Here is a 21712-nt window from a genome sequence, read left to right as displayed (position 1 = left end):
TGTGTGTTGACTTTAGATAGCCCTCTGCATGCTGCAGCCTGGTAGCTCTAGGGAGAGGTATGCTACGGTGTAGGGTGGAACAATAGGATTATTTGGGCATTTCTAATTCTAATTAAAGCTTTCTAATTGGAAGGCTGTCCTAGAAGTCTCTGAGTATTTTTGTATGGAAATAGAAGCCAGTTAAATGCTAAGCACTGTAGCTGCTTCTGCTCTCCTGTGCTTTCCTTTGGTGTGGTTATGATCGTTTGCTTAGGCTGCTTTAAGACAGTAGGTACTTGGGTTCATACTGTCTTTCTAGCCAGAAGAACAAAGGTAGTTCATCTCTGTCTGAGCTAGCAGACTGGTGGAGGTACGACTGTGTGTAAACCATTACACAGGGCTGATGCACAGTGCTTTGGATACCTCTGACAGCATCGACCTGGAATAGAAGAATGGAAATGGTATGCTCCAGCCAGCTAGACCGAGGTGTAAGAGAAGGCATTTCCTCTGTGTAGCTGTGGGATCAGTGCCTCGTAACGGGCTACTGGCAGGAGAAGCAGGTAGTTTAAGCACCACACTTAAACTCACTTCTTTCACTTCTCCCATCCCCTGTTTTTGGGTGACTCACACTGAAGTGATAGTAGCAGTGAATGTTTTATAGCTACTTGTGAGATGATGATTAAATAAACAAATTTTGAGACAGACTCTTCAGTGACATCCTCAGCGCTGCTAGCTCCAATACCAATTTGGTAATTAATTCAGTGGTAAACATTGCATGGAACATTAGTTTGGTTGGTGTTTGCACTGCACAGAGAAGGTGTAATTAGCATATAAGGGATATATGTTGTTATTGGCACTCCAGGACTATGAGGCAGTGTTGGAAAGGGAAGCCTGGGAGTTAAGACTTTTCAGGGTTCTGCTGCTGCCTCTGGCCTTGACTCCATTGTAGTGGCAGATGATTGGGTTTCTGGCTGAAACGTATCAACTTCAACATACTAGTGGTAGCAGGTACTGTGGCTGAAAGAGTTTTCTGAAGGATTTGGGATGTTTTCTGGAAACCAGGAGTGCTGTATGAATGCTGGCAATCACCATTGATACCAAGTTTCATTAGGGCCTGTCTCATCAAGACTTTGCTCTTTCACATTCAGACAATAAATTTTCAATATTAGACGTGCTTTGATGTAATCACCTTGTTCTGCTGTCTGTAGGCAGATTGTACTAGAGCATACATTCTAGTAGAAGTGTTCCACTTACATTGTGCCCATTAATATGTTTTCCACTTGTGTGTATTGTTTTGGTCAGACATAATTTACTTGAAAACCAGCTTTTAAAAAGTGTGAAGAGCATTCTTTGCAGTGTGTCATTGAAATAAAGCCACTGTGTAAAGACGGCCTCTTCACAGGTAACAAATCTTTACAATATTTCGCAGGTGTAATCACTGCATTAAAAAAAAAAACTAAAATACATAAATGGGATTTAGACCAAGATGTACAATCCTAGAAGTATACGAACTGTAGTTAATTCTCAGCAACTGAATTGAAGTGACGATTGGACTACAATAAACCCTGTGTCTATCTTTGCATGTTGGAACAGGCTGCAGATAGCGATTTTATCAAGGAAGCCTCCCAGAGGGACAGTGCTGCTGCATTCTTTTCCATTTCACAACATGGCCAGCAACACGTTTATTCTACAGGATACCAGCTTCCCTCCTAGGGAAGGTGATTATTTGCTTAACAGGCAGGCTCTTTACAGCTTTGCTTGGAATTTGCTTTCTCTGTGCTGAACTAACTTTTAGCTCTTGCTTTTCATAAATACTTACTCTATTAAAAGGTCTCACGTAGCGCATGCATTTATGGTTTAATGCAAATGGTCCTTCTTCATGTTTTTAGGGAGTCATTGAGATGGCGGCAATGGCAGAATTCAAGAACATCTGTTCAGTGACTGAAATGCCAGAAGGAGACGATACTAAACGCAGTTTCCATCACAGAATGTTCTTGGAACCCCAAGAGAAGAAGAGGAGCATGAAGGCTCTGGTAGTTAAGCAAGCAAAGAAAACTTGCAGCTGCACTCCAGCCAAAGTTAAAGACTGTGTTTTTGGTTTCTTTCCCGTCTTGCAGTGGCTTCCTAAATACAAGCTAAGAGAGTACCTACTGGGAGACATAATGTCTGGTGTGATTGTGGGGGTCTTACTAGTCCCACAGTCAATTGCCTATTCTCTCTTGGCTGGACAGGAGCCTATTTATGGCCTTTATACATCTTTTTTTGCTAGCATTATTTATTTCATATTTGGAACCTCCCGCCACATCTCAGTTGGCATCTTCGGTGTGATTTGCCTGATGGTGGGACAAGTGGTGGATCGAGAAATACAGAGGGCTGGCTATGACTTAGAGCCGGCTGCACTCAGTGTCCTCACAGGTACAACAGCGTATGTGAACACCACCGTTTTGCCTGCGAATCAGACGTCACAACAGCTGCTCTGTGATAAAAGCTGCTATGCAATTACAGTGGGAGCCACCATGACCTTCATAGCTGGAGTTTACCAGGTAAGAGGAGGTGGACAAACAGGTATTATGTGGAAATAGTTTTAATTCTCCTTTAGGTGATTGTCCACATGAACAGCCTGTTGGGCTTGCATGTGTCCTCAGTCTGCATCCCAGGGGAGCGGACACAGGGAAGACTGGAAGTCTCCAGTTACAGTGCTGCCATAAACTTGTCTTTGTCCTCTCCTTTTTTTAATAGCATTTTGTGCTTGCATTGCTACTGTGTTGGGGACTGTAAGAACCAGCACATAGCCACCTGCTGCTCTCACATGATCTGCTCACCACCTTCCTCGCTGTGGCCTGAAGCTTTTTTTTTTTTTTTTTTTTTCCCCTGGCTTGTAGCTTAGGCCTCTGTCTCATTGGAAAAAATGTGGTGTGTCAACTTTTAATTCCAGGCTTCAGTCATTTGCCTTTTCTTTTATCAAAAAGTAATCTGGACAGTAAAAGTATCTCCAGTTTCTTTTTATTTGTCACTGTGCTTGTAAAACTTTGCTGTTTGTGCATTCAAAGCCAAAATGATGCCACTGTATGAAAAGGGTAATACTGAGATTGTAAAATATATTTGAAATAAGTCTTCTAATTATTACCGTATTAAAATATATTACTCAACAATATTTTACTCTCTACTTACTTCCTAGAACTCACTGCATGCTGAAATTAAAGCAGATACCTTTGTTTTTAGAATGTCATGCATTAACCAGAATGGATTTAGTTTTAACAGTACTTCAGAGCTGTGATATTTCTGTTTGTAAGTTCACATTAATTTATTCTTGCAGTGACTTCCAGGATGATAGCTAATCAAACTGTACAGGAGTAGAAAAGGAAACATACAAGTGATACTCTAAACCACTGGTTTTAGATACAGCCTGGGACTTTTTCTTGTACTGCAAATTAGTGTTAAGTAATTTCAGAAGTATTCTGGGACTCCTGAGGTACACTGGATTTTGTGTTTCATCACTGTAGGATGGATTCAGTTTTGGAATTTTGAATTGTGCTTAATATGCTTTGCAAGTACAAGTACAATTAAATTTCTTTATATGAAGAAGTCAGATTACTTTAAGTGCCTCTGAATGTTAGGCATATTCTGCTTGCTGTGTCTCTGCCTGCTACCCAATAGGTCTTCACACCCTCAAATACATTTTTATTGGAAGCTCCAACAGCATCACATATTCTTTGTATCAGAAACTTTCCAACCAAATGACAGAAAGCAGGCCTGCTCACACCAGTTGCCTACAGTGTAACTAGGTAAGACAATTATTGCTAATGCTTTACAGTTAGAAAAACCTTGAATTAACTTAATTACCAAGGCTGTGAGGGAGCCTTTTTTAGAGCTGGGCTCTGAGCTGATGTCCAGTCAGTCCAGGTCTCAAACCTGCCTTCTCTTCAGTAATGCTTCGTGGTTTTTGTGAATTTTCTAGCCTTGATCCCAGGCTTCCTTGTTTTGCCTTACAACCTAATAGGATACATCAAATCGACACTATTTAAAGTTTAATACCTGTAAGTTTTGGCCTGCAGTCTTCAGGTAGCAGTGTAGACATACCTGTTCGCCAGCGCAGAGAATTTAAAGGATTCTAGCAAACTGCTGTGAGAAGGTCCATGCTCCATTTGGCATGAGGGTTGATGACGAGGAAGGGACATCTACCAGGTGTGAAGACACATATGTAGTGGAGTAGGTGTCCATAAAACCAGTCATTCCCATGAGAGAGCACCAAGGATTTGTCCATTCAACTAGCTTTACTAAAAATGAATGACAAAACACTTCAAAAATTTATCTCTATTTATATAATCTGCATCACAAGACTTTGCAGCTGATATACTTTCTGAGTCAGATGCACCAAACTTTATACAGTGCCAAGTAGAGCTGTTAGGCCATAAGCTGTATTTTTATTGCAGGTTGTGGGCTCCAGTGTAAGATAGACAAAGACAATTTGGATTGGAAAAATTTTGGATCCCTGCAAAGTTCGCAGAGATTGTAAGAACTTGGGAGAGAAACAGCAGCAGTAGCCAGTATTTCAAGTGCTTTTTTCCCCAGGCTTTCTTTTTTGCCCACTTGGGTAACTAGAATTTACAACTGAACGACTGAGCAAACAGTAACAGGTTCAGAGTACAGAGACCCCCCCAAAAAGCCTGCTCTGTGTTAGAAATGCATTTTTTTTAAGTGCGGTGCACCAGGAGCTGCTGAATCCTGGAGACTCTTTTTTTCCATGCTCAGACCATGCCTTGTCCTCCAGGACTGTGCACAGTGGGTGTTTTTATCCCACCTTCCTCCAGAGCCCCGCAGTGATGACATCTGCAAAATTTGCATCCTAATCTGTTGTGTGTTGTTGATTCCTTCCAGGTAGCCATGGGTTTCTTTCAAGTGGGCTTTGTCTCAGTGTACCTCTCTGATTCGTTGCTGAGTGGATTTGTCACGGGTGCGTCCTTCACCATCCTAACGTCACAAGCCAAGTACCTCCTGGGCCTGGACATTCCACGGAGCAGTGGCATCGGCTCCCTCATAGCCACGTGGATAAACATCTTCAGAAACATACACAAGACCAACATCTGTGATCTCATCACCAGCTTCTTGTGCTTTCTTGTACTTATCCCAACCAAAGAGCTTAATGAACATTTTAAGTCCAGGCTCAAGGCTCCAATACCAGTTGAACTAGTCGTGATTGTGGCAGCTACTCTGGCATCTCACTTTGGGAAGCTGAGAGAGACTTACGGCTCAAGTGTTGCTGAACACATCCCAACTGGTTTTCTGCCACCCCGCCCTCCAGACTGGAACCTGATTCCTAATGTGGCTTTGGATGCTATCCCCATAGCTATTATTGGCTTTGCCATCACTGTGTCCCTTTCAGAGATGTTCGCCAAAAAGCATGGTTACTCTGTGAAGGCCAACCAGGAAATGTATGCCATTGGCTTCTGCAACATCATTCCCTCTTTCTTCCACTGCTTCACAACAAGTGCAGCTCTTGCCAAGACTCTTGTCAAAGAGTCCACAGGCTGTAGGACACAGATGTCTGGCATGGTGACTAGTTTGGTAATCCTATTAGTCCTCCTTGTGATTGCACCTTTATTTTATTCCCTTCAGAAATGTGTCCTTGCTGTCATAACCATTGTAAACCTCAGAGGTGCCTTGCGGAAGTTCAAGGACCTGCCAAAAATGTGGCATTTGAGTCGAGTGGACACAGTGATCTGGGTAGTTACTATGGCAGCCTCAGCACTCATCAGTACTGAGATTGGTCTTTTGGTTGGTGTTTGCTTCTCTATGCTCTGCGTCATTTTCCGAACTCAGAGACCGGAGGCACCGCTGCTTGGCTGGGTGGCAGAGTCTGAGACATATGAATCTTTGTCTGCTTACAAGAACTTGCAGACCAAGCCAGGAATCGTGGTGTTCCGTTTTGAAGCACCCCTCTACTACATCAACAAAGAGTGCTTTAAATCTACTCTGTACAAGCAAACAGGGGTCAACCCAGTCTGGGTGAAGGCAGCAAAGAAAAAGGCAGAAAAAAGAATGCTTAGAGAGAAAGAGATGGATTCTGGTGGCAACCAGACCAGCATCTCCATGGATTTTGTCCCTGAACCTCTAGGGTTTCACACAATAGTGATTGACTGTTGTGCAGTTCAGTTTCTGGACACAGCAGGAATACGCACGCTCAAAGAGGTCTGCAAGGACTACAGGGAGATAGATGTCCAGGTGCTACTGGCCCAGTGCAATCCTTCAGTGAGGAGTTCCCTGATCCGAGGAGAATTCTTCAAAGAGGGGGAGGACCACCTTCTCTTTCACAGCGTGCACCAGGCTGTGGACTTTGCATTGGGTGCACAGGGGCACAGTGGGACCAGCACTTCTAAGAACTAGTTGTGGAAAGGCAGCAAGTTGGAACAAAGCCTTCGGAAAAATGGCTGTGGGTCTGTATGTCTATGCAATATATATGCACTCAGAAAAAAAAAGAAGCAGGGTTGTGGTTAACACACAGGTTAATATGCAGTCTGTTTTGATGCTTTAAATTTGCCTGCCAGGTGTAGTGATTCAATAGGTGGTACCAAATGAAGACAATCCTTAACTTGATTATGGCCAATCTGTGAATCTAAGAGTTTTCATCAGCTTGTTCATCTCATTTCTCTTTTCTCTGGAGCTTTCCATGTCTCAGTTCCCCTCTGAGTTTTGATCGTCAGCATTGAAGTCTTTATTTCAATCCTGTCTTTATGGATGGGATGGGAATTTGAAATAGTTCGGGCATCCTGTCCAGCCAAATGATGAGAGGCAGCTGATTTCTTGTCCCCATTTCTGCATTGCTTTTCCGTATCGCCACAGCCTTTTATTTTCTAGGGAATGGCTGACGGGAATGGTTTGCTCTGGTCTTTACTGTGGAGTGATTGGTTGGTGATTTTGTACCCTCCCTGAATTTGAGACGGATAGAGAAAGAAAATCTAAACATGCATGTAAAGGTCTTAACGAATAGCTTCTAACTACCTGTCACCTCCACAAGCTTTGTCATTGTCTCCTGAGAGCCAGTGGAGGCATGGTTATCTCATTTCTACACAGGCCTTTTATGTGCCAGGAAACTTTGCCTCTTTAGCTTGATTTTTTTTTTTTTTGACTGATTTTTATTCAGAGGTGACTGTTTAGAAGTCTGATTCGTGCTTATGGTCAGTCATTTATTTTCTTAATATTTAAGAGCTCTTTAGAATTGTGGACATTAGATGCAGGAAAATCTCTTAATTCTTGAGTTTCGACAGAAAACAGCCCCTTATAGCCAGTTTTATGTAAGAGGCAAACAATCACAGGCACCAAAATGAAAAGGGCCAAATAGATTATCCAACATCTGTCCAAATCCGTCCATGTCGTACAGACTTCATGTGTGAATGCAGGTTTTATTGACCATAGACCCTTTAAGCATGCTCTGTCATGGACTTAGGTAATGGGGGTGGACAGGCCAAGAAATGCAGCCATTAGAAAAGGAGCCAGAGAAATTCTTTGCTGAATATTTTTTATTTACCATGTGAGTGTAAATAAAATGTACTTTGATTTTAAGTTATGCAGAACAGTAAAGAGTGCCTGTTCTTCATGCAATACAAGCACTGGGTAGGAAGAGGTTCTCTTTTCTTGTACCAGTAGAATACAATTATGAAGGCAGAATTGAGAGAGTAACAGTTTTCACTGAGTACCAGCTATACATAGCACACAGTACATCCTTGGAAGATGATGGTTTCTCCCAGGGGAGTTTACAGTCTGAATTGCAGGTTCTTCAGAGCTTTTAAAAGGGAAAAGGTGCTGTATACAGACAATACTCTCATCCTTAATTGTTCAAAAATAATGAGCCAGCAGTCGAAAAAGGAATAAAATGCAATATGAATTGTGAAACATTTGCTAAATAGAAATACATTTTGAGTTTAGGATTATTTTCTTCTTTTTCTGAGCTAGGACCAGTAACTGTTCTTTCTATGAAAGCTGAAATGTCATGTATCACTTCACTCTAGGTGCTGGGACCTCGAGAGAAGGACTAAATGGGAGAAAGATGAGTCCCAGGACCTGGCAACCTTTGTATGTTAACTGAACTTAGTACATTTTTTAGGACCTCATAAGAGAATATAGAAACACTGGGGGAGGTGGCGGGTGGCTGTAGCATATATTGAAGAAGAGCGCATAGCTGAGGTCTGTTCTAAAACTGGCGTTGTTAAGGAACCAAATCTCCAAGTATCAAAGAGAAAACGCTAAAGCTTCTGTAGTATTCAAAAACAACAAATACTGTTCTTTCTCAGCCTTAAGACATGTTTATACAAGAGGATGAATCCCAAATAGCTACTGCTGAAATTTTTCTTTTCTGCAGTAACCTCCTACATGAACTTCTTTATTCTGGGCTAAGAATCCCTTCTGCTGTTTGGATAATTACAATTACTGAATCGATATTAGCAGAGTGGATTAGCCCAAGCCGTGTAAAAGCAGTGAGTGGGGTTAACGCCTACATAGGGAGTGAGTACAGGATAGAAATTAAGATTTAATTCCTCACCATACCTGTTTTGCACTGGGTTCCCATTCAGAGCCTCTGGGTTGGTGTTGAGAGAGAGCTGGCACACTTGTGGCGGCTCCCGCAGCCAGGTCCAGCTTGGGAGGGTTTGTCAGGGGTTTGTGCCTGACCATGGTGAGCTGGCTGGTGGCAGGGGCGTGGGGCAGACCCGTACACGTGCATTTAGCTGATGGCAGTGCCATGGCCTGGGGGAGGCCCTTTTCAGCACAGTTTGTCCACATTACCAGAAAGCATCTCTAGAACTTTGACCAAAAGGCTCGATACCATTTATAAACGCTGATTTTTAACTAATATTTTTCAAGATAGCAGAACAGTGCTAAAAGCAGTGCCTTCTTCTCAAAGCCCTTATGAAAAATTACAGCTCAGTGAGCAATAAGCAGTATATGTTACTGCAACTTACCCACAGCTACTTGTTCTCACCCCTTTGCCTCTTAGGCATGGGCAGCTGAGAGGGAGAGGAGGAGTGAGCAGCTGGCCAGGAGACTTCCTCTAGGGCAGGTTGGCTGCTTGTGGGGTTACAAGTAAAGTCAAAATTGCTCTGGGTGAGTCTTTCCCATTTACACTCACAGCCTCTCTCTCCTGTACTCTTGCCACGCTGCCAAGGTGGAGACTTTTTGACCTCTCACCGCGCATAGGTTTGTGTAGCTGAATTCTAACTGAGAAGGGAAAAACAGTAATTATTCATTAAAAGATTTTTTTTTAAAATCCATTTCTGCCTGTGCCAGGAAGAGAGGAATAGCATTGTTACTTCCAAGAAGTGTGCACTTTCCACTGCTAGCAGGATTCATATTTGTAGCTCCTGGGTATTTGTTTACATAAAAGCACAATAAAACAGCCATAAATTGATTTTTCAAAGAATTAATTTAGATTACAGCTAGAAGATATACTGAAGTGATTTATGTTTAGCTAGAGCACACCGTATTTGGCCGCATTTTGCTGTTTGTGCAGCCACAACTGACAATATAGCCTCCAAATTCCATTTCAAGCAAAGCATAAGAAATGGTATTAAAATGCAACAGCAAAAGCAGCCAGCCAACCAAAATAACAACTTCTAATGTTCTTATTTAAGATAATGTCCAGAGGTCATATTATTAATAAGTCTATATTAATGCACACAGCCATAGTTAAAAGGTAACAGAAATAAATGCTGTTTGCCAGAGAGTTCAGTATAATAGAGAGTCCTTTGGAATTAACAAAAGGTTAGAGCTTATCATGGTTGGAATTTCTTAAAACAGTGGGTTTTCAGCCATTTGCATTTTAGGCCTAGAACAGTTTTTTAACAGAGACATTAATCTGATTCAAGCCTACTGGTAAGAAGCACATTTTGCTTGAATATATTTAAGGACTCTTTAGAAGTAATCCAATTTCATCTTTAGGAGTCAAGGACCACTGACTGAAAACTGTTGCCCTAAAGAATTTGTTTTATAAAGGCATTTTATATATCCTTATGTACACATCTATTTCTGCATATGTGTACGTGTATATATATACCTTTTGCTGCTGTATGACAGATGCAGCAGCTATATCTATCCAGTTAGGCTTTTGTGATACTCCTGTTTCTTCCTGGAAAGGGCTCTTCTGCCTTCTACTGTTTCAAATGAACAGTGGAAAACGTATCAGATTTTACAAGGGGAAGCCTGCCCTACTCACTGCCTTCTACAGCTTCTCTTATCCCTGCCTCACAGCTTTATTTGTAATCGATGGAAAGAAGGAATCTCAGAACGACTGTTTCTGGGTTTATGCATCTGTCCAGAACAGGAACGTTCATCCCAGGTGCAACCTTCAGAACCCCAGGCCAGACTGGAAGATGACACTAAATAAGTTGATCTCCATTCCCAAATGTATTAATCAGCAATTATCAGTCTAAATGAAGAAGATTAAGAGATCATTAGCACATGAATTAATGACAACAACACAGCATTATGGAAATTACCAGTCTCTGCTATACTAAGGACTCCTGGAAATGTCTGCAGTAGTCTGCTAAATGTCAGGCTCGCTCTATACGTCTATTGCTGCTATAGGCAGTGGTGTCAGTTCCCCGTAACGTGGCAGTTGCACTAATAAATGATTCACTTATGTGAATGTTTTGACATGGGAACAATTTTCCGTTCACTTCATAGAACAGGGAAGGATACTGCAGTGGGGCACATGGTGCTTATTTTTGTGTTTATAATGACATTGCCAACCTTAGTCTTGTGTGATATAGTGATCCCAATTCCCTTGTAAGCCATTGCAGCTTCATCTGCTCCTCTCTAATTCCCTGCAAGACCCACCTCCACCTCCTTGACACTTCTGTGTTTAGTCATAAGACATTGCATATGATTGACTGTAAATAGAAGAATCACTGCCTTTGTGTATGTTGCTATTATGTGTGACCTGCTACTCAGTTTTCATGCCAGATCTTTTGATAAGGCTAAAGCTCCTGAACAGGGAGTGTAAAACAACTCCCAAGACCCCACCAGTCCTCTGGGTGCTGGGGCTGGGAGAAAGGGGGCTGTGGGCGGCTGGCAGGGAAGCACCACTGTGCATGCCCCGTCGCGAGCACGCTGGAGCCTTAGCCTGGAGTGGGGCTGTGTGAGGGTTTGTGTAGCTGCAGGAGTAACGGTGCTGCCCAGGGATGACAGATTAACCTGGAGGTGTCTTTATTATGGGGCTACTGCGACTCCGTGGTACGCAGCCATGTGCCTGTCTCCATAACAAGTGTAATAATAACGCAGGACCTAGTTCTTGTGCAGTGCTGCTGCATGAGTCACTGTCCTGAATTACATATGTAAGGGATTTCTGCTTTCATGCTTATTTATTTTTATCTAATTTTATTCTAAGTCTGCGCATGGCTCTCCCAGCCGTGCTGGGAGCAGAGCTTCCATGACTGCTGTGCTCCTTCCCTGTCAGGCTGCAGTGATGAATGGAAAAGTACTCTCGGGGAAAAAGCAGTCATTCCTTCATCTCCATTCACTTCTGCTGGCTTGTAGAATCCCCTGCTGATGGGTCTGAAGTGCAGGGGTGAGGTGCTGCAGGCAGGAGAGCATGCTGGCTGTTGCACCAGGGGTTTAAGCCAGTTGATACCCAGCTGCCTCCCACAGATTGTGCTGAGTTTGGTGGTGAATTCTGCCTGTGCCAGGTCCTAAATGTAGGTGATACCTGGCGGGGTCCAGTCTTTCTGTGGCCAAACCTCCCTTGAGAAGACCAGCAACACTGCACATCTCCTCGGGTCCAGTTCCTGAACCTTTCACCCAAGGGCTGTGCTAACTCACTGTTCTCCACCAGGCTTAGCTACCTGCTGTCATCTCCAGTGCTGCCGGTGCAAAGCTTTTAAGCAGGTTGAAGTCAGGTCGCCCACGTCTCCATTCCAGACATGGTACAGGAACACTCATGCTGGCCTGGACCTTACCCTCCCAGTGCTCCCAGTGCAGCGAAGAGCACGGCTGGGTTGTAGGAGACTTCTGGTCTAGAACAAGATCATACTAACTGGAATGAGAAGAAACCCTTTGAGTTGAAGGTGAAACTTTTCAGGCAAATAGTTTGTTTCAGGGCATTATCTTCTGTTGTGATTTTATTTTCACATGCTTTGGGAAGGTGATTAAATGATTGAGGTGATTTACATTTTTAAATTTTCTTTTACTGACACGGCTAAGCTAATGAAGCTGTGACAGATAGTTGTCTGCTGCTCATGCCATACAAGGTGCTTTGTATCTGTGCAGCTTATTTTGCTTTGCTGAGTCTTAATGTAGGATACTGTTGTCAGACTTCAATATTGATGTAACTGCCCACACTGGAAGGGCTTTGCACTTCTACTATGCTGGCATAGATAAAATGAGCAATGCTTTTGGTGCAGACTTTGCACTGTGAATGGCCTTGTTAAGTCCCAAGAATTACTTGCACTTGGTTATCATGTTTGTAAGCTTTTGTAGGATCAGCTGCTCATGTGAAAAACTACCTGATCTTTACTATTTTAGTGAAATTCCACCTGAAGTGGAAATAATTCTGAGTCTTGCTTTTTCTTTTGAGATAATTACAACGCTACAAGTGAGGATTTTGTTTAGGTAAAATGGCAAATATTTAATATATATATATATATTTAGTTCATAGTATAATTAGTACCTTTCTATTTTGTTTTCTAGAGATTGTATAAGCTAAGGCATATTGCTGTTTTCTAATGTGCAAATAAAATATTTCAGCAGTGGATGGAGAATCAAATCTCCATTGAGAAGATTTACTGCCAAAAATATTTAAATTCCTGCTCTCTCCAGCTCTGAAAGCACTTAGCGCTCAGCCTGGCCCCCAGATGATCTCAGGACTCCACAGAAAGATAGTGAAACATTTTGCTGGACTTGGGTCCATATTTTTTATGTGTCATTTTTGACTTAAGGAAGTAAATTTTATGTATATTTGAAATGCAGCTGAAACATGGTTAAGGAGAGGTAAAGCCTCACTTTTTCTGGAAAGCACACGATGCTTTGAGTTCATCAGCCTCTTGAGTCCCTGACCATCATGTCTGGTACCTTGGTATATTCTGGGTTATGAGTTTTGGATTATTTTAAATTGAGAATAATTTTAGGTATTAGTGACTTAATGCTTTGCAGAATAAACAAAATGGCAAATTTTGCCTGGGGTAGTTTTTTCAAGTTGGAGAATCAGTTTAACCAAACAGGGACCTCAGGAATGGAATAGATCACATTGCTTTAGATCACAAGATCAAACCAGTTTACAAAATAGTTTATTTGAATAAAATGTGGAAAATTTGTATAGTATGTATAAAAGATCACCTTACTTTTTACTGTTACTTATCTGTGCAGTAAGGGTAGGATACAACATTTCCCCCAGTTTGGTGGTGGCTTCCAGGGCGCTGGGGAGTCACCTTGCTGTGTGGCATCAGTCCGTGCTGGATGGGTGTTCGCTGACACGGACTTTGCCTTGTGCCTGGTGTGGGGAGACGTGTTGCCATCAGCTTGTCATTGAGTGCTGCACTCACCGGCCAGATGTTTGTGGTGGAAGTTGTATTTTATCATTGTCTTATGTCCTGCCATCAGCTGTGGGGTGTAGCCTCTGCATGTTGCTGACCCTCCTTTACACTGTCTCTGTTAGATCTGTATCAGTTGTCATTTTGAAATTATAATGTGCCTTATTGTCATTGTAGAAGATTTGCTAGCACAAAAATTTTCTGTCAGATACGGTAAAATCTTTGGGATTTCTTTATGAGCATTAAAAGATTATATTTATGGTTTTATCTGTTGTCGGACATATGCTTGATACTTCAGAAGGTGCTGCAGCTATAAATTTTAAAAAGGAAAGCCACGCACGTTTGAGCAGTGAGTGCCATCCCGCTTTCTCCTGGCAGTGGTGCCCAGCCCGCTGCAGAGCAGGGTGAGTACACAGCCATGCGCACCCTTCTGCGCGGGGTGCGTACCGTGCAGGCACGCAGGGGAGGTCCCTGCCAGCGCGCACCAGGCCACTGACAGTATGTGGCTTTTACCTCGCCCTGACTTGGGTGCTCTGTGCAACCAGGCTGCAATTTGTCTCATGAATAGTAAGTCATAAGCAGTGTGATGACCACGATGTGCCGGTGAGCAGCACCCTCCTGTGGGCCAGGTCCATATTCCCAAGATGCAAGAAATGACACATTTGGTCAGGTTTAGTGCTAATTGTACTTTACAATATGTGTAGTTATAGCACATGGTATTACATATTCAGGCTTAGAAACTTGCTGCCATGTATTTTAATGCTACTTGACATAACAGGTTATATGACTTGGTCAGGTCACGGCCAGTAAGAGTCAGAACAAAAATTAGAGCAGCGCTGGGTACAGTTCTGAGCACTTACTGCGAGCATTATCTCTGCACACATGTCCTTGAGTTATGCAAAAGGTTTTCTTGATCCGGCGTGGCTCAGCTTTTACCTGAGGATGCCTTTTACCTTAGGAGACCTCAGCACACATGCTGTAATTTTTGTGTTGGTGCCAACAGAGTGGTAGGAACACTCAATTACAGAGAATGCCAGCACGAGCTTTCTGCTCTCTTGAAAAGCACAGGACAGCTGTTGCCTTCGGTGGAGTCACTCTGATTCCTGCCGATACAGAGCTGAGATAACCGGCTCCAATCAGCAGCACCCTTTACCCATGCTAATCAAGGCTCTACCTGACCTGGGGACAGCTAATTCTCAGTATACATGGTCCTGTACTAGATGGGATCCCCCCAGCCCTGTCTCCTGTGTCACAGCGTGGTGGAGGCAGCTTGGGAAAGGTGTTCCAGGGGTCCAGCCCATGCAGAGCCCTCCCGGCACCCGGTAAGCAGCAGGCTAGAAACTTCCTGAGCACTTAGACCTTTGTTACAGCTTTTGCGGCACTTCAGGAAGCTTCATAACCCCTTTTCTCAAACCTGCTGACTCCCATCGCACGCTGGCAGTCCATCCCACCATTTGTGTCGTGGGGAAAAGCTGCTCATGTTTAATAGCACATCCGATCTGGTTGTGTGGCAGGTAGTGGGAGATGGGCTGTGGTTTCTGGGCTTCTTACCCACCTGCTGGAGCTTCTTTCTGTCCTGTGACATTGAGATGTGACCTCTGTAGGATCCTTCCCCACTGCCTTGGTGCACAATGAACTGGTGTGGGATGGCTGCTGGTTTCGCTTGGGAGCTGGTCACAGGGCTCTGCTCGACACAGAGCCTGCTGTGCTGGGCAGGGGGGGGGGGGGGCAGGTTGTGTTAGCTGCAAATAGGGTGACCCTGTGAGCCAGCCAGCAGCTACAGAGGGAAGCAGCATCCCACCAGCACAGCCTCAGTGCCATGAAGGGCTTGTAGGCAGCACACACAGGTCAGGCCTGAAACAATGCCAAATAGCCTGGGCTGAGGGCCAATTCAGTATGAAATAGAAATGCGTCTCCCCATTTTTATTCCACTGTATTTATCTGTAATCAATTTAGTCTGTTTACAGAGCCATTATAGCGTTTTTAGTTATTAGCTTGAAAAATTGGAAAAGGATTATAAACACTGGACATTTATCATGCAGGGAAAAACATGAAAACAGCAACAAAATGCCGCAAAAGTTGGCAAGGAGTTATTTTCACCCTCCTTATATAAACTGGGAATGCTCCCCAAATCTTCTTGCTGGTGTGTTTGGAAGTGCTCTTTTATTCTGTCTTCTAGCAGTGGGTGTCAGTGCTGAGAGAAGGGCTTGTAGCAGAGCATTAGCAGGGTGGACCCAGTCTGCGGTGTCCTCGATGGCTGGACAGTTGATGGGTGGTGTGTGACCTCTGCAGCCAAAGATACTCTTCCACATCCTTTTAGATGTGCTACCTCTGCACTGAGTCTCTTTCCAAGGACGTACGTTCCATCTCACACCTTTCAGAACACACTAGAAAATGTTCCTTGTATGTCTGCCTTCATGGTTAATTGCTGGGAGCAAGCAGTAGCTTAAATAGATGCTCCTTATCATTATTTATTTGTAGGTTCCTTGATCCCTCTCAAACTTCAGTGGTGTGACTGCATTGCCGTGTGCAGTCACAGGGTGAGCGACACTTTTAGGCTGACAGTGGTTATGTCTGGAGAGAAGTTTATCTTTGCCTTGCACGCTGTGCTGTCACCCCTGCACATCAGCATAAACTGCCCTGCCAAATAACAGGAGGCTGAAAAAACTTCTATTTTCTGGGATGATCTAGTGTACTGCTTTCCGTATTGTCTGGTGTTATCTCTTGCAGAAATGTGAATAGTTGCTTTCCAGGAAACCATCGGGGAGGTTCTGTTCAGCCTTTGTGTCCTGGGGCACTTTTGTTGCATTTTGCCATATCTCAGCAGTGGGACTGATTCTGGGCTTGTCTCCTTTTCCTTGTTTTTCCCTTAAAAAAAGGTGATGTTCTGCAGATGCCTACTTATTGAAAATCAGTTTCCAAGTGGAACTGAATCAGCAGCCTTCCAATAAGACTGTCAAGTTCCAAATCTGAAGGGAAGGAAAAGCATCTCTCTTAGATACCTGACTCCACTACCTGGCTCACTTGCCTTTTGTTTGGTAAAGTTGCACGTGTTCTAAGTAACTGCGGAGCAGTGGGGTGCAGCCATACTAAGTCTGGGTGGCCCATTTATGGAGCCAAGACACCTGGGGTGCTACTTGAAAGGCTTCCAGAAGCCAAATAGTCATAGGTGTATGTGCAAGCTTTAAAGCAAATAAAAAATCCTTGTGCAGTGAAGTTAGCTCTGTTCCAAAGAAAACTGGAGATGCCAGCTTGTCCTGTTAAACAAAAACTATGCGTTGACGCAGCAGCAGAGATTTGAATTCACGACACTTCCCTGCTGCAAAATGCCTGGGGAACAATCACAAACCCAGGTCATTTCATGATTTTTTTCTACTGTAGGCTAGAAAACTGAAATTCCCGCTATTGCATTTTCCTTGAGCTTGGGTTCCCACCGCTCTGTTTCTAGCTGGCTGCAATGGCTGTTGCCTAGATGGATGTTACATTGCTGACAATCCATGTCATAAACAAAAACTTTGGATTTCATGGTTTCTGCTTGGATTAAAAGCAGAGGGTGCCATGTTACTGGCAGGCAACATCCTGTCTGCACTTGCATTGTTCAAGCTCACACCATCTGTCCAACCCAGCCTTGCCCAGAATGGAGCTAAACAGCAAAGTGAGTTTATAGTGGCAATAAAGAACAACCCTTGAAGATGCATTTGAAAACAAGCGGTTTCAGCAGGTAGCTGTGGTGACCTTGCATTTGGAAGGCAGCTCAGCCTTAGCCAGCTCAAGGTCACATGAAGTTCCGCTGGGGGTTTCTTTTTTTAAGCTGTCTGCTATACGTTTGCTAGAGGAAATGTGAAATGTCTGTGGTTTCTGCCCTGGCCTCACCTCATGCACTAAAAGCGATTTCAGAGATGTACACAGTGTTCAGTGTCACCAACTATGTTCCTACATCCTTTCTGCTGGGGAGAACATCAAATGGGCTCTCCTCAGTGCCCACAGCCTGCGTTTCCAGCACAGAGAGGACCATGCAGAAGCTGCCCTAGTATGAAGGCTTGCTGTTCCCAAGAAGTCAGTGCACAGAACTGAACATGTGGAGAAGCCAGCTGGAACAAGGGCCTTGAGAGCATAACTGCAGGGGAAGCGTGGAATATTTTAAAGTTGAGTATAAAAGCAACTGGGAGTTTGCACACAAAAAAGGGGGTGAAAAATGTGTGGGGAAGGGTGGCAGGGGAGGCACGGAGAGAGAGGAATGAAAAAAAGAACTGCTCACCAAACCTGTGCCTTGGAGAGGTAGAAGAGCATGGCTATATCAAGGCTTACCAAGGTATATCAGGTGGTAAAGGAAATCGTAACAAAGAGTTCCAGAATGTATAAGTGAGGATGGAAGTTAGAAGGAAAAGCAGCAGCCCGCAGTGAAGGCAGGGTGGAGGTTAAAGGTAGTCTAGATACTGTCACAAATGGAATAAGTGCTCTGTCCCATTTTCGTGGTGGAGACATCAGAGATCCAGAACTGGAAATAAATGCTTCCTAAATAAGGTCAAAACCCAAAGACGGATTGTGCTCAGATGTGTTTCATCCCAGCAAACCAGATGACTTAAAAGACCAGCCTGGCCAGCTCTTCAGTGACTGAATTTCAAGATGAAGGAATAATACAGAAAATGGAAATTTGGGTCATTTGCTAAGGAAGAAGATGGAAAAGGAAAATGTGTAGAGACAACATTAGACAGACCAAGACACAAAATGAACTACAACTAGGAATGATTGTAAAGCATATGAGGTGGTCATCTTTTAAGGACGGGAGGAATGATGAGTCTTAAGGAAAGATACAGTTCGTTACTGAAAGAAGGGGAAGGGAAAGGGGAACTATCACCAGATGTACCTGAAAATACATGAGCTGTGGAGGAATGGCAGAGTAAAGAATTCATATAAACAGATAAAACCATGGAGCAGCTGTCTCCCCTACCATGTGCTTTTGTTTTTTCCTGCTGTCAGAGAGCACTCATGCTTCTTATTTATTTACTTCTAATTACTGAGATACAGACTACCACTGATGAGATAAATGTAGCTCAGGATGCTGATCTTCCCCTTCTCTTCCCTCAGGGTGTCTCCCCAGCATCTAAATCAAAGCTTTGTGGAAATGCCATCCCTCCGTGCCCCACACCATCTCTCCAAACACCGTGGGCTCTCAGCCCGCTCCCCAAGCCCAGAACACAGTCTGTGCCAGGAGAAGAGGCAGGGGCCAAGCTGCCATGGGGCAATGACACGTCCAGCAAGATTTTAGAGACTAGGTTGGTGGAAAATAGATGGAAAAGAAAAAGTGGAGAATGAGGTGAGTGGGAGTATGTGCTGAGAGGTCTGATGCAGGTTGTTGGCAGGGGTCACAAGAACAGAACAGTTCCAGCTGGTATTTATGAGGCTGCTGTTTCAATTCAGGATGATAAAACGTTACCTTTCCTCCTGGCCTCTAATCCAGCTGTTCACCTTTACCTACAAAAGAAATGCAACCTTGCACTTACTGGATTGTGCTTATTTCTGCAAAGCACAATCCCTTGCTCTTTGTGCTACAAAAAAATTGTGCTGGTCTCTAAAAGACATGTGCAAGATGTGGATTGTGCAGATTTGACACGTACCGAGTTCTTCTGTCTCCTTAGAAATCACCTGTGTCACACTTCTGACTTGGCAGACCTCTGTTTTGCGAAGCCTGGGTGCAGCCCGGCGTCGCTGGTGTTGTGGAAGCGGTGAGCGCAGCGTGGCCGAGCAGGGGCGGAGGCGTGGGGAGCAGGCAGCTGAGCAGGGCCCAGGGGCTGGTGGCAGCACGCTGGTGGAGAAGCTGCCAGGAAAGAAAAGTCATCCTGGAACAGGTTTGGCTTTTTGATTGTTTTTTTTTTTTTGAACACAAACTTACACAGAATAGATGAAAACCTGAGCAGAGAAGCCTGGCAGGACTCAAGCAGTGATGCTCTCTCAGTTCAGGGCGGGGCAGAGCAATAGCACACGCAGGCAGATTTCTTTGCATCGTTCCTCTTGTTTTGCAAACACATCTCCAGATACCAGCAATACTGTTACCTGGCAGGAGCACTGCTCTAAACCCCTTCAATCATTCTTAATGGCCAGAACAAGTTTTCATCAAAAATACTCTCTCAGAACAATGTTTGTTTTCAAAACACAGCTCTGTTTAGCCCGCTGCACCATCTTCATCGGCTGGAGCAAGATAAAAGGACTGATTTCTTGGCTGAGAAACTTAGCTCTCTTCTCAAGGGAAGAAGCACAATGTCCAGAAGGAAGGCAAAGAAAACAGGTTTGCAGTTGTTCGCCTCGTGCTTTCTCTGTTCAATGCGCTCTGCAAGGTGAGGAGACGGGTCTGTCCACAGGGGACAAGCCCCAGGTAGTGAGAAAACACCCAGCATCTCCTCACAGCCAGAGGTAAGGCATTTGGGTTGGGACTAGTGGTGTGAAATGAACCCATGGGGCAGGGGAATGGGATTTCTCATCAGCCCAGTTCAATTTCCAAAGTGCAGCTGCTCTAGGTCTCCTCTCAGGAGAATTTCTCTCTGTGTGTATTGTTGTTTTGACAAATAGGTATGTTTTGTTGCAGCTGCATTTTGACTGAAAAACTCAAGAGTAGCTCTGGAAAGCGTGTGTGTTACTTAACCAGACTGAAAAAGCAGGATGCTTTCATTCTGCAGATAGGAACCCCTGTGGTGGGCCTGTTTGATGCAAGCCAGCAATGTAATTTAAAATTTTGAAACGTTAAAGGAAAACTTATTTTGAAAATTACCTCCCTTACCCAGGTGTTACATTCCTAAAGCATCACTTGGAATTTCTCAACATTTTAAAAAAGATTTTTGCTGAAGTGGAAGTGTCACCAAGAAATGCAGAGTTCCTGAAGAAGTTTTGGTTTCAGTGAAATAATATGATCTGATCTTAACCCATTCTGCTTTCCTCTTTCAGAACAAGAGGTATGTTAGGAAGGAGCACAGGGATCTCTGTAGCTCTGCTCCTGACATGGGCATCTGTGCCGGTGTGAATGCAATTTAAAGCATGGTCTCAGGACTGTGGTTAATCAGGTCCATAAGTGAAAACGAACTGGCACCATGGGAAAGTGCTTTTCTGTTTGATTTGTCTGAGGTTATTTTTCTTTATTTTATTTATCCATGCAATGAGCAAGAGCCCTGGAGCTAAGCAAAGTGCATTATGTACATGACTGCAACACGTCATGGCTGCCTGTTCTCCTGCCTTAGCAATGGAGGACACATCAAGCCAGAAGTCAGGGCAAAGCAAAGACGCGCTGGGCTCCGTAACGCCAGAAGAGACTCTTGCCAATTTTATACATGTCAAATTGGAGGAGTATGAGCCTTCAGGCTTCAGCACCAAGGAATTAATCCTACAGAAAGCCAGAGAGGTCTGCACATGCAATCATCAAACCATCATCACCTTCTTCTGTCGGCTGTTTCCAGTGCTGGACTGGCTTCCCTGTTACAATGTCAAGACGCAGTTGCTTGGGGATGTCATATCTGGGCTCCTGGTGGGGATAGTTGCCATCCCTCAGTCCATTTCCTACTCCCTCTTAGCCAGCCAGGATCCCATCTACGGCATCTACACCAACTTCTTCTGCAATATCATTTACGTTGCTATGGCCACTTCGCGCCATAACTCTGTGGGCTCCTTCGGTGTCCTGTGCCTGATGATCGGGCAGTCTGTGAACCGGCACCTCCAGCAAGCAGGGTACAGTGACGACAACGCTGGCTCTTTGGTGGTGGGCAACTCTACCTCCTCCACTAATGGGACGGGTGCCTGCGACAGGAGCTGCTACGCCATCACTGTGGCCCTTTCCTTAAGCTTTCTGGTTGGTCTTTACCAGGTACAAATGTTTGCTGTTGTACTGTTTCCCCTCCGTCCTTTCCCTGCTAGGAACTTCTCTGAGCTAAAGGTCTCTAAGCTCCAGTCTTGGTTCAGACTTACAAGTTACAAGAAACCTTTCCTGATGTGACTAGACCCTGACGCCCTTGAATCAAATGTAGAGATTTAGAAAGCTCCAAACATGGCTGAATGTGGGGGTTTGTTTCCCCCCCACCATATAACAGGCCATGTCCTTGGGTGTGTCTGAAACATCCTTAGGATCACACACAGCAAGGCAGGAGAAGGAACTGTGGACCACCTTCCCACCAACCTCAAGGACCTTGCCATCAGCAGGGGCTCCTTCACCCCTGGCAGCGTCCCCACCACCTGAG

General features: G+C 44.2%; 2 protein-coding genes across 5 annotated transcripts in view; both read left to right on the top strand.

Annotated features, from left to right (window-relative positions):
• Positions 1-13760, top strand: part of SLC26A2 (solute carrier family 26 member 2) — a gene marked incomplete at its 5' end in the record, with an annotated part of 32394 nt that extends 18634 nt beyond the window's left edge. For 2 of the 4 annotated variants that reach the window (XM_080398077.1, XM_080398079.1), the window contains 2 exons: positions 1869-2522; positions 4858-13760. In XM_080398077.1, the coding sequence (XP_080254203.1) occupies positions 1881-2522; positions 4858-6363 (2148 nt within the window). In that variant the 3' untranslated portion in view covers positions 6364-13760. Of the gene's footprint in view, positions 1-1572; positions 1698-1868; positions 2523-4857 lie in introns of all 4 variants that reach the window. The other 2 variants (XR_013929855.1, XM_080398078.1) reach the window with 2 other exon arrangements.
• A 103-nt stretch (positions 13761-13863) lies between these two features.
• The window catches only part of LOC308068089 (sulfate transporter-like), a 29845-nt gene continuing 21996 nt past the window's right edge, over positions 13864-21712 (top strand). Inside the window, exons 1-2 of the mRNA XM_080398076.1 lie at positions 13864-17638; positions 18582-21342. Of these exons, the coding sequence (XP_080254202.1) occupies positions 20698-21342 (645 nt within the window). The 5' untranslated portion in view covers positions 13864-17638; positions 18582-20697. The remainder of the gene's footprint in view (positions 17639-18581; positions 21343-21712) is intronic.

Source organism: Falco punctatus, assembly GCF_963210335.1.
Source record: "Falco punctatus genome assembly, chromosome: 8".
Classification (NCBI taxonomy): domain Eukaryota; kingdom Metazoa; phylum Chordata; class Aves; order Falconiformes; family Falconidae; genus Falco; species Falco punctatus.
Note: the sequence above shows the minus strand (reverse complement) of the source record. Positions and strands in the feature narration are given on the sequence as shown.